The sequence below is a fragment of the Oreochromis aureus genome, linkage group 13 (assembly GCF_013358895.1).
Source record: "Oreochromis aureus strain Israel breed Guangdong linkage group 13, ZZ_aureus, whole genome shotgun sequence".
NCBI lineage: Eukaryota > Metazoa > Chordata > Actinopteri > Cichliformes > Cichlidae > Oreochromis > Oreochromis aureus.
The window spans coordinates 20,450,727-20,464,323 of NC_052954.1; the positions used below are offsets into that span (position 1 = coordinate 20,450,727).

General features: G+C 37.5%; 1 protein-coding gene across 1 annotated transcript; it reads right to left on the reverse strand.

Annotated features, from left to right (window-relative positions):
* Nucleotides 1–2,657: 2,657 nt before the first annotated feature.
* LOC116315865 (polymeric immunoglobulin receptor-like) lies at nt 2,658–11,728 on the reverse strand. The gene is made up of 12 exons (XM_039621808.1): nt 11,719–11,728; nt 9,494–9,556; nt 9,002–9,322; nt 8,461–8,760; nt 8,210–8,327; nt 7,975–8,069; nt 7,829–7,863; nt 7,656–7,712; nt 7,477–7,533; nt 6,919–6,987; nt 5,467–5,477; nt 2,658–4,821 (listed from the first exon to the last, which is right to left on the reverse strand). The coding sequence occupies exons 2-12, from the start codon at nt 9,537–9,539 to the stop codon at nt 4,806–4,808; spliced, it is 1,125 nt and encodes a 374-aa protein (XP_039477742.1). The 5' UTR covers nt 9,540–9,556; nt 11,719–11,728; the 3' UTR covers nt 2,658–4,805.
* Between the last annotated feature and the right edge of the window lie 1,869 nt (nt 11,729–13,597).

Genomic DNA, 13,597 nt, shown 5'->3' on the forward strand with positions numbered 1-13,597 from the left:
TGTCTCCTCATTTTCATGTTTGGCTCTGTAATGCCTAAACACGGAGGAGGTGCTTTTGTTTGTGTAAGAAAGCAGAACAGATGCGACATTTGACCTGCATAAAATGAAATAAAATTTACACTTCAAGTCACATTGCTGTTTTTCCTATTCTGATAGATTACACTGAAACAAAGACAGACAAACTATTACCTTATTTGCAGTTAAAAGATCAAAATGATCCCACACAGCAGAAACATTTCTTTTTCTTTCAGGCTCCATTTTATTATAGAGATGTGTATTTTTTTTTTTTTTCTTTTTGCGAGAGTAATTTTGTGGGTTTTTGGTGGCGACTCATTCCGTTGGCAGATGCGGATGCGGTACCTTTTAAACACAGTTTGGTGCGTTGGCAATGAGCGATACAGCAGCTGTATCGATCACGTGACTTTTTCTTAAAGCAACGCACGCACCGATACAGGCATCGCTAGGTGAGCTTGATACATGCGTCGGTACGTCAGTGTTGCAGGACCCATCACTAGTCCTGAGTGATTTGCTTACGCTACGATTCAGCACAGGAGGGAGGGGGTTAGTGAGTCATGAGTGATTTGCTTCCCCTACGATTCAGCGCAGGAAGGGAGGGGCTGAGTAGCTCAAATGTGCTGTTAGCATGTTAGCAGAGCATTGCTACTGTGAACCGAGGAGCTATTGTCTTGATGTGAGCTTCTACTCAGGGTTTTTTCTTCCAGTTCAGAGCAGAAATGTTTTTGTTAAGATACTGGATGTTGTTTTTCTTCACAATTTGAATTATAAGCTAGATATATTTCTTCTAATGAAATTAGTTTGCTAACAGCAACAGGGATGAGTCAGTGAGTCAGTTGCGCTTGTGAATCATGATTCACGAGTCAGTAAAGTGATTCTCGAGTATTGAACGATTCGTTCATGATTCGCGCATCACTACATGCTTCCCCTAGGCAGCATCATTAGAAGACATAGCATACATTTTCACTGCTATGCTGATGACACCCAGCTCTATCTGTCCATGAAGCCAGATAACACACACCAAGTAGTTAAACTGCAGGAATGTCTTAAAGACATAAAGACCTGGATGGCCGCTAACTTTCTGCTTCTTAATTCAGATAAAGCTGAGGTTATTGTACTCGGCCCTGAAAATCTTAGAAATATGGTATCTAACCAGATTCTTACTCTGGATGGCATTGCCTTGGCCTCCAGTAATGCTGTGAGGAACCTTGGAGTCATTTTTGACCAGGACATGTCCTTCAATGCACATATTAAACAAATATGTAAGACTGCTTTCTTCCATTTGCACAACATCTCTAAAGTTAGAAATATCCTGTCTCAGAGTGACGCTGAAAAACTAGTTCATGCATTTATTACTTCCAGGCTGGACTACTGTAATTCTTCATTATCAGGAAGTCCTAAAAACTCGCTGAAAAGTCTTCAGCTAATCCAAAATGCTGCAGCAAGAGTACTGACAGGGACTAGAAAGAGAGAGCAGATTTTTCCTGTATTGGCTTCCCTTCATTGGCTTCCTGTTAAATCCAGAATTGAATTCAAAATGTAGTACCATATCACCCTATTAGAGCACTTCGCTCTCGCACTGCAGGCCTACTTGTTGTTCCTAGAGTATTTAAAAGTAGAATGGGAGGCAGAGCCTTCAGTTTTCAGGCCCCTCTTCTGTGGAACCAGCTTCCAGTTTGGATTCGGGAGACAGACACTATCTCTACTTTCAAGATTAGGCTTAAAACTTTCCTTTTTGCTAAAGCATATAGTTAGGGCTGGACCAGGTGACCCTGAATCCTCCCTTAGTTATGCTGAAATAGACGTAGGCTGCCGGGGATTCCCATGATGCATTGAGTTTTTCCTTTCCAGTTACCTTTCTCACTCAGTATGTGTTAATAGACCTCTCTGCATTGAATCATATCTGTTATTAATCTCTGTCTCTCTTCCACAGCATGTCTTTATCCTGTCTTCCTTCTCTCACCCCAACCGATCACAGCAGATAGCCGCCCCTCCCTGAGCCTGGTTCTGCCGGAGGTTTCTTCCTGTTAAAAGGGAGTTTTTCCTTCCCACTGTCGCCAAAGTGCTTGCTCATAGGGGGTCATATGATTGTTGGGTTTTTCTTTGTTGTGATTTGGCGCTATAGAAATAAAATTGAATTGAACTGAATTGAATTATGTTTTTAAAGTTGCTTTGGCCTCACTTTGTTTATTTAATCACTGTGAATAAAGTACTGACCATAAGGGCAGATTAATCTTAATAAACACTTGCTGCATTCTTATAAATGATCGCTCACACTGTCATATTGTCTTCATACTTTTTAACAAGCACACACTAAAGAACAGTGAGTCATGTATCTTCACTTCCTCATTTCAAAAACCAACTCAGAGATCAGAACAGGAAGCTGTCAGTTCATGGAAAAGTTAAGTAAAAAAAAGCATCTTATAAGGTGATGCACCAATTCAAAGGTGTGAAATGTTGTGTTAGAGTATGCAGTGTTTTAAATTTAAACTCCTGATGAGACGAGTAAAAATGTGCACAACACACACACACACACACACAATATTCAAGCACAATATAAAACCAGAATTCAGAACCATTATTTGATTAAATTCATTCTTTTATTCATGATCAGATTAAATATCATCTCATGCTCATCATAATACGATGCTACCAAAAAACAACAACAGTAGGGACCACAAAGCAAGTTGTAACAAAAGCCCCAGTCAACAAGTACAAACTGAGGTCAAACTTGAACATAATTAAAGTATGTATCCAAATTACAGTTTTTAATCCAGCAGCTCAAATATAAAAACTTTGAATACAATAATAAAAAGTAAAAAAATAGTTTAAAAAACCCCAATCACATCATATATATAATATAAAAAAGAAAAATCCTGTCAATCCTGTCAAATGACTACAAAAACTTTTGTAGTCATTTATACTAATCTTAGTATAATACAACACACTCTGAAATAGAAAACTAGAATTATCTACAATATTCAAATAACAATTAATCATGACAGATGAACCTAATACCACTGACAAACTCCACAACGCATCCAATAATATGCAAAATAACAGCTAATGGATTTATATATTTTTGCTGTCACTATTTCACCGAGTAGATACAGAAATTAAAACAATTTAAATATAATGGTTTGTTTTCATATTTATAACATATGAAAAGGTGACATTGAAGTTTATATTTAAAAAAATTTATATTAAAAAAAGTTTATAATAAAACTATAAAATGACGATAGTTGTCTAATGTAATGTAATTATTCTGAGTTATGTTTTGTTTTTTGCTTTTTGGTTTGTCATTAAGAAGAAGCAGAAGAAAACAAAACAAAAACTAAGATTCATCTCAGAATGATCCGGATGATAGAAATTGGTGTGTCTTGTTGGAAAACAAAAATAATTAGAAATATGTTACTAGACTTTTATTTTAAATTTTAAAATAAGTATTAATGATATCACTTGGTGCTTTTGTTAATATTTACAAAGCAGCTTCAAATTGTTGAAAAATAGTCTTGTAAAATACAGTTAAACAAACCCAAAAAGCCCAGACAAAAAAGAGAAAAAGCAACCCCGGGGTCAAGCCGTGAAAGCCAGACTGATCCCGATCGGAGATGGAGCAGCAGCAGCCCTAGGGCTCATCAAGAAGCATCTGACTTGGTCACTCAGTTGATGACTTCCTTACCCTGGCAGATATTCTTTCATACTATCATGAGAACTGTTGGTCTTTTCATCACTTGTGCCTAGTTTCCTGTAAAGACAGGTAACTCCTGGTCTATGAAGGATCATGGGGGAATCCCAGCGAAATGGTAAAAAAGCTAAGATTAATTATATATGATGCACATAAGGAACAGAGGTCATACAGTAGTCAGACAGTGCTTTGATAAAGACACGAGATCTGAGGATTAAATGCTACGGCAGTGAGGACAGTGTTTAATGGTTAGAATGGATCAATTTTGTGTTGCATGTTAAAAAAGTCAGTATCTCAGTGTGTTGTTTATGTTTATTTGCATTTTGAACATATTGCGGTAGGCTTTGCTATGGTTTTGGCTGAAATAAAACAGTGTAAAACAGTAAAACAGTTACTTCTGTTGCTAAAGCCTGCCCCCTTGTGTGTGCCCATTAACATTTCAATTAAATGATTCTTATATTAGTAAACTGTTGATAATATTTTTGTGGACTTTCAGGACTGCACTGAATTAGTTCCCTAACAACATGTAAAAAGTTCCTTGTCTAACAGTAAATTCTGAGTCACAAAATCAAATAAAATGATTTACTCATTAAAATGAGTATGGGGTGTTTGGCTCATTGCTAAGGGCCATTTAATCCTTATACAACCATTGCTAGAGCTTGGTCCGCATAGCCGGCAATAAGTCGGACTCGTTCCCAGTGGGTGATGGGCTCTGCCAGGGCTGCCCTTTGTCGCCGATTCTGTTTGTAATTTTTACGGACAGGATTTCTAGGCACAGTCAAGTAGTGAAAGGCTTTCACTTGGGTCATCTCAGAATCTCATCTCTGCTTTTCATGGATTATGTGGTTCTGTTGGCTTCATCGGGTGATGGCCTCCAGCTCACACTGGAACATTTGACAGCTGAGTGTGAAGCCGTGGGAATGAAAATCAGCACATCCAAATCTGCGGCCTTGGTCCTCAGATTTGGAAAAGGGTGGATTCCCCACTCTGGGTCAGGGACAAGTTCATGCCCCATGTGGAGGAGTTGAAATATCTTGGGGTCTTGTTCATGAGTGATGAGAGAAGGGAGTGGGAGATCGACAGATGGGTTGGTGCTGTGGCTTCAGTGATGTACCGGTCTGTTGTGGTGAAGCAAGAACTGAGTGTAAAAGCGAAGCTCTCAGTTTACCAGTCGATCTACGTCCCTACCCTCACCTATGGTCACAAGTTGTGGGTAGGGATGGGTATCGTTTAGGTTTTATCCAATACCGGATAAACTAAATACAGGTAATGTGAGGTGTAGATTTTCTTCATCTGCCCTTGTGTGCTTGTGTCAGTGACAAATTCAATAAAAATTGTTACCTTAATAATACAGAGTTTTTTACTGGGAAATAGTATGTGCACTGTGTCACTGATGTTATTTCATAATCAAAAAATTAACCCTTCTCTGGGGTGTATTTTGTGTAATTTCCCTGTTTATGTTTTGTTGTGCTATTCAAAAATCCTCATGACTGTGTATTCGGAGCATCCCATAAAGAAGATGACAGAAGTTAATGTACTTTGTTGTGTTCTATGTTATAGACTATTTGCACTAACATTTGGGCTCTGGGAAGAAGCTAGAGTACCTGGCGAGAACATGCAAACTTCTTATGCCGATGGATTCAAAGCCAGGACCTTCTTGCTGTGAGGCAACAGTGCTAACCACTACATCCCCATGTTGCCCCATAACATTTATTAAACCTATAATACATGCATGAGGTATTTAAACGACTGATGTGACTGACCTTCGAGTATGCTGAAAAGAAAGAGAAAAAGCAATGAGATGAGTAGCCATGCCTGTGGTGACTAGACTTAAACTACATGAAGCAATGTCAAGTCTGGTTTTAATTTAAAATTTAGACAGTATGCAAATTTAGCACTTCAAATGTCCCTTGCTGCTAGTTCCTCATACTGAATGGTCTAATTATTAGTTACTTCAGTGATATTTTCCTATAGACTCGGGTTAAAGCCAAGCATAATTTAAAACTTATGGACTGAATTACTTAAAACATGACAGCAATAAGTTACTTTTTTATGGAGATAGAAAAAGTACTGGGTCAACTACACATTACACCTGCAAGAGCTGCTCAGCCATGCCATTAAGCCCCTGGGGCACAGTTTCTGTGCTGATGTTAATGTCAGTGGAGTTTTGGAGCTGTGCAGCGTTGGTAACTTTTATGCAGTGTATCCCTCAGCACTCAATAACCCTGATCTGTAACATTATATAGTCTGAAACTTCATCGCTGAGATGCTGTGGTTTCTACATGCTTCCATGTCACAATAATACCACATACAGCTGATTGTGGTATAAATTTAACAAAGTGACATGTTGAAACAATTTAGTGAGCTCTTTAGAATGACCCATTCTTTAAAAAAGTTATAGAAAAGGATACTGCATGTTGAGGTGCTTGATTTTATCCACCTGTTGCAATGGATTATAAACATTTAAACTGAAAAATTAATAGGTGTGGCCCAGTACTTGCCTTTATATCAGTCCACTGTCATCTTAAAATCCCTACTGTTACTCATAGAGCTTTTCTATTGACAGGTACGTTTTCTTTAAACTATAGTCACAAAAAATACATTTCTATAATATATAAGAGAATGAATAATACAACAGCTTATAGCACAAAATAACAATGTTTAATATGCTTTAAAAGGTCAAGATTATATATTATTGTTGATGCTTACAATGCTTCATCACAAGAACCAAGAATCATATTAATGTTCTTGAAAAAGAGCAAACAAACAGGTCAATGCTCCTTTGAGCCATTTTACAGCTACGCAGGAAAAAAGTTTGTTGCAAAACAGTTACAAAACAAAAAGAAGAAGAAAAGAGTTACTATATAAAAAGCTGATGACAGCAGATAAGACTGCACTTATCTGACAAGACTCCAGTAACCATAGGTACAGATAAAATAGATACAATTGCAAAATGTTTGAATATTCAATCATTTAAATTCTGATTAGCTAATGTGCTCTAATGTAACTCCTGTGTCTTTTCCGTCACCCTGTTGGAGAACAGAAACAAATCTTATGAACATTTGTTAGGAAATTAGGAAGAAAAAGCAAAGAAAAATGTGATCGAATTAAAAGGAAAGCATGACACTGGGATAACAAACAGAATGATTTGAAATGAAGGAAATAAAAGAGGTGAGATACAGTGTGTGGTTGGGTTCAGGTCTTGTAATATTTACCCTTTCCATGCGTTGTTTCGTAACAACAGAACTGTACAAGATTTCCATTTCACTTTCAGCAAATGACCTCTGGGCAGGAGCAAAAGTAGAGACTGAGCACTTTACACTTCTGCTGTGCTTTATGAAAAAATCTTAGATTAAAGTCTACGTATATTCTTACATATATATGCATAGTTGTAGTATTTTAGCATTACCTCAGGTGATTTTTACCCACACGCCCAACACTGAAAGGCACTTTTCTATTGCTCTAGTACTACTACTTTTCAAAGTGTAAGGTGTCAGTGTTAAGAAAATACCAGTACTTAAATGAACTACAAGGAGTAAAGGTTTTAGTTATCAGACGCGACACAAAATACAGCTTTGTGAATGATGGTCTAATTTCTTCATAGCTGTGGTTGTATTTTACAAGCTATATAAAATACACACTGGTGTATCATATGAAGATTCATTTTATCAGAGAGATATATTAAAAAATCACTTTCTAAGTATAGTATACTCTCCCACTATGTTTACTGGAAACTGGAAACTGAATTTCTTGATAGCACTGTAGTTGGTTACCTTGGCTGAACTTTTTTCCTTAGGCCTAACTTCAGAGTATGTTACTTCCTTGTCCACCTGTGTAGAATGAACGTAATATAATGCATTTACACTCAATGACTGCCCTATAGGATCAGGATCATTTTAAGTGCATGGTGTCAGTGTTGAGAAAATACCAGGTTTATAAAGGTTAGAGGTACCTTGGCTAAACTTCTTTTCTTGGGTCTAACATCAGAGTATATTATTTCCTCTTCAGCCTGCATTGAAAAACAAAACACAATTAGAACATCTGCCAAACTGTCATTAGGAAATTTTGTGCTGTGATTTTGATCTCCTATTCTTTTAGTACTATGTACCGATCACCATAACTTACCGTTGGCGTGACTGATGAGTCTGCTTTACTCTGCTCTAGAAAAATAAAACTGCTGTTACTGACACTGTGTAACAATGTGTAATAATTGAATTTAAAAGATTTTGGAGAAAACAATTACCATGGATATAAAGTTCAGTAATACTTACTGCGTCTCAGTATAAACCAGATCAACAACACCACAATTACAATCCAGATCAACACACTCAGAGGGATGATGAGGATCATTGGGTCAAATGAAACTCTGCAACATGCAGTTTCAAAACATAATTTAGTTTACTTTAATAAGTAATAATAGTGTCTGTAAAAATGTTTATACATAGTTTCTTGCAAGAATTTTTTTTACCTCTAAATACTGCAAATAAATACAAAAAGATATCTGACCTGTTTTCTTTATTTTCTACTACTGTAGAATTGTTCCATTGTTCCATTTTTATAATTGTTTCACTTCCAGCAACAGTATGAGTAGTTCTACTGACAGTACTAGCAGTAGAGATCATGACTATATTTCAAAAAAAGAATAATAATTACTGGAGTACTGTAAGAATGATTATCCTTATCTTTTAGTGTAGTAACATTTATAAAAGAGTGGAATTCACATACATATCGAATTTATGATCACTTGTAGTACTTACTAGTATTAGGTTTCTCAGTAACAGTTAAATATACTGGTATCTGAATGTCCCCTTTAGCACACCAATACCAGCCACTGTCCTCTGACTTTAGTCCACTCATGGTCACCGTGAAAACATTTGGGTCCCTCATGTGAGCGGTCAGTGTTGTTCCATCTATAGATCCAGATGATCCTGTCACACAGTTCCTGCCCAGCCTGCACCACTTCATTTCTCCAGAGTTACTGTGGTGACATCTAATAGTTATGCTTTTTCCAATATATCCTGTAATCCTCTGATGATCCACATAGAGACTGGGGGTACCTTTAATGAAAATAAATAAATAAATACCAAAATAAATCAATTAAAAATAAATAAATAATAAAATCAAAAATAAATAGAATAATGAGTGGAAAATGTATTGAAAATTCAGTCTTCGCATTTATTCCCTGATCTGAAGAAAAAGAGCATATTCAGCCTTTGAAAACTAAAATAAAACTTTGTTTTGTGCTTTGTTATAAAAGAATTATAATTATTTAAAATTTTTACAAAAATGAGCACTCACCAGTGGTAACTGACAGTTGAAAATACTGTTTATCATCCACCTCTCCATTAATCTCCACAGCGCACCAGTAATCAGTGTTTTTATGTGCCAGCTGGTTTATAGTCACTGTAAAAACTTTCTGGTTTTTGTCATCAGAGATTGAATATTTTCCTGAAGGGTCTGCTTTGTTTGTTTTCACTGCATATCTGCAAAAGTTCCAATAATATCCTTCACACAAGTACTTCACATGATTTATGTATTGGGATTCATAGAGACATGGGATGGAGATAGATTTTCCAGCTTCAACTGATACTTTACTGACTGTAGTTATGCTGTGAACTCCTGCAACAAGAACAAAGTATTTTAATGGTTATGTTTACATAAAACATCATTCAAGTCTTTTCTTTTGTATAAAATAAGTATAAAATTGCATACTGAAAAAATTATTAACAGTCATTAATTTGATCATCTGCTGACATTAGCCTTTGAAACATGAGGTGACCTGTGACCAACCTTTGAGCACACTGAAGAGAAGAAGAATGATGAGATGAGCAGCCATGCCTGTGAGTGAGTAGACTTCAAACATATGAGCTACTGTCAAGTGTGGTTCTTTCTATGAGTGTATGCAACATGCAAATGCAGCACTTCAACCCTGCCCCCCTGTTAGTTCCTCTTACTGTATGATGTTATATTTTTACTTTATTAAACCTTCCTGTCGTATTTGGGTCAAATCACCGATCACTGACCGATCACTGGCGTATTTTGCTTCAGACTAGGTGTAAGAATCACCATCTACAATGTTTAAAAGTTGGTTTATTCATTTAACAGTAACAAAAAGTGAATGAGAAATATTTATTCCCTTAAAACCAGTGAACGCATCAGTGTGTAACAAACTTTTCTTCGGCATCACAGGGAACAGGAGTTCAGACTTTCAGTTTTAATTCAATCCTGTAATTTTAGAGGCTCAAAAGTAATTGGATAAATTAAATAACTGAAATTTTTTTTTCTAAAACCTGGTTAAAAAACCCTTTGCTGGCAATGACAGCCTGAAGTTATGGATATCACCTGATGCTGGGTTTCAGTCTTTTTTTAATGCTCTGCAGCAGCTTTCAGTTGCTGTTTGTTTATGAGACTCTGTCCAAAGTTTAATCTTCAACAAGTGAAATGCATGCTTGGTTGGAATAAGATCAGGAGTGACCATTCAAGAATATTTCGCTTCTTTGTATTAGTAAACTCCTGGGTTGCGTTGACTGTATGTTTTGGGTCACCATCTATATTATAAAATGCCGCCCAGTCAATTTGACTGGGTTTAGCTGGATTTTGAGCAGACAGGATATCTCAGAACACCCCAGAATTCATTTGGCTGCTTCTGTCCGCTGTCCTGTGTGTCATATCATCAGTAAACACTAGTGTCCAGTGCCAGTGGCAGCCATGCACGCCCAAGCCATCAAACTGCCTCCGCCATGTTTTACAGATGATGTGGTATGCTTTGGATCATGAGGTGTTCCATGCATTCTCCATACGTTTTTCTTGCCATCATTCTGGTAGAGGTCACTCTTGGATGTATCTGTCCAAAGAATGTTTTTTCCAGAACTGTGCTGGATTTTTTATGTTTCTTTAGCAAAGTCCAATCTAGCCTTTCTATTCTTGATGCTTATGAGTGGTTTGCACCTTGCAGTGAACCCTCTTTTTTTACTTTCATTCAGTCTTCTCTTTATGGTAGACTTGGATATTGATGCGCCTACCTCCTGGAGAGGTTTGCACACTTGGTTGGCTGTTGTAAAGGGGTTTCTCATTAATACTGGAAATGATTCTGTGAACATCGACCACTGTTGTCTTCCATGGACGTCCAGGTGTTTTTTTTCGAGTTGCTGAGTTCACCAGTACTTTCTTTCTTTCTTGGGATGTACCAAACTGTAGATTTTGATATTGTAGCAATTTCTGGGATATGCTTTTTCTGCTTTCACAGCCTAAAAGCCCTTTCACATCGGACATGGCATGCATTGCATACACCCCTAGCTAGATGGAATGGCCCAAAGTTTGTGATGCACTGGCCATTTTGCTGCACTGTGCTCTGCCCATACATTATTTTTCTGGCGGCCACTCTACATGTACTATCTTCGCCTACTTCCTGTCATTTTGCAAACATGTATCTCTCATCCATAAAGAAGAAAGCTTTGGCACTCTCCCTGGTAGTGAAGAGAAGAAGGCAGATGTCAAGAAAGAGGTTGTGGGTGCATAAGACACTCCATTCTAGACAGCTGTATGGGGAATTCAGGTTTGTGATGCAGCTCCATTTTCATTGTGACAGGTTCCAGGTGTACTTTCGACTAACCATGAGGATCTGCTTTACAACATTACAACAAATTTCCGAGAGACAATTTCTTCCAAGGAACATTTAGCAATTTGTCTGAGGTGAGTAATTTACACAAAAATAAAAATGTGACAGAAAAACACTCATATAGAGCGACATGTTTAACATTCGCAGACTGAAAAGCTAGACATGAATTTAGTTTTTGCAAAGACTTTCTTGCTTATTATTAATAGTAATCACTTTTGTCTGCGATTGTACAACATTTGTGTTCTTTAAATTACCTTAAAGGTTTTTCAGTCAGTTTCAGTGATAGTATTAAGATTGTATTGCTTATGATTGCAGATATGAAAAAGAATCTTATTAGAGTAACATGAAATTACAGTACTTAAACTTGAACTTGGATGATGTTATTAATTTTAGCTACCTGGTAACTGGTGACTCCTTCACAACTATTGCCTCCAGTTACGGGGTGGGCATTTCCACTGTGGCAAACATTATGCCAGATGTTGCCAAAGCCAAGTTGCCAGAGCTTCCAGGAGAGAACAAAAAGTTGCTCGCACCCATGTTGCCCCAACATCATGCCAGCGCATTTTGGGGATTGCATGGGCACCGATCGGTTTTCTGCTGCCTGGGGAATAAAGGCGCCCTCATTTTGCGAGCTGCACCTGCTGCACCTGCTGCTTGCCACACAGGGAGGAGAAGGGCAGGGTGGCGGGGGATTCTCTGGCTGGCAGCATCTAATAACCAGCTCGCAAAATAAAACAAAATAACAACAAACCAACAAACTAGGGCTGTCAACGTTAATGCAGTCATCACGATTAACATGATTAAAAAATTTTACGCAAGTATTCCATTTGTAACTTTGAATGACTCAATATCCTTGAAATGTCTCTGTCAACACATTTTGGGCAGTTTGTCCAAAATTCTGCACTCCAGATGGGTTGATTGCGTTAAAAATTTTAATTGCGTTAATCTTGAGGACAGCGTTAACACGTTAACATTGACAGCCCTACAAGAAACACAAAAACTGAAGACATTGTGATATAGACTTATAATTTGCACCGATGAGGGCCCTCAGGGCGCCTGCTTGATGTTGCTGCTGTGCTGAAGTCTCACACAAAACCTGTCGAAAGGGGAGGGGGCAAGCTGCTTCCAAATAGTGCACATTTCATTCATAGTATTGTCGATCGAAGGCCCATTATGTATTAATTATTTTTACTGGGTTGTGTGAAATCCCAGAAAAAAACCCTATACAAGGTTTAAGTCTATTAGTCTGTTAGTTTATGTTGTGGGGTTGGGTGTTAATACTGGAGTGCAAAATTACTTATGGAAGATGGACAAGAAAAGGTCAAAGCCATCGGGTCCTCAGTTTAGATAAAAAGAGAAAAGAAGAGATGAAACGGTAAGCAGATGTTTCTTTGGATAATTTCAGGTAATATGTATCCTAAAACAAGATAACATTCATTAGTAGAGATTGGGAAAACTTCTGTTTACCTTTGATAATCACTTGGCTATGATAGTAAACAGTGGACAGTAGACACTGATGTGGCTTATCGAATCTTTTGGACTGTGTTCAGCATAATATTAATTGGAAGAGGTGTATTGTTGATTTGTCTGCTATTCTCAATATATGATGAATTTTAATGGCTGTTTGTTAGCCCATTGCATACTCTCTCTCGCTCACTATGTAAAATATTTATCTTGTTAAATTCAGTATGGTTCCGACTACCGTTTTCACAATAACATATGTTAATGTACAATCCTTAATATGTTTTATGTGTGTGTGTGTGTGTGTGTGTGTGTGTGTGTGTGTGTGTGTGTGAGAGGAGTGTTTGCCCATGTCACCAAACATGCCAGGCAAAGCCTGTTTTCTTTTCTGGAGTATTGCCTTTTTCTTGCAAGTGCTTTTTACGCAAGTTTTGCAAAGCCATATCTGGAAGGAAACTGTGACCTAGGACAAGCTGAATGCATGGGATGCAAGTACAACTCCTCCAGTTTCCTATGCAAAAAAGATTTAGCTTATGTGTTTGCAGTTCTACCGGGATTTAAAAATAGTTACGCAAAACGGAGCGTTTCTGCTCCAATAGGTTTTAAAGGGTTAAAGAGCAGGTGAACTGCGCAAAAAGGTGTAAAAACAAAGCACTGATCCCCCTTTCATCTGTACACTAAAAGCCAACATCTCACAGATTTTGAAACAGCAGGTTCTCTGACCAAAACTCACTGAAGCAAAAGCGAAAGCAGATGTTTGGAAAACATTGCAATGAATTTTGTCTTTCCTTCATTGACTTGCTTCCACCAGGATA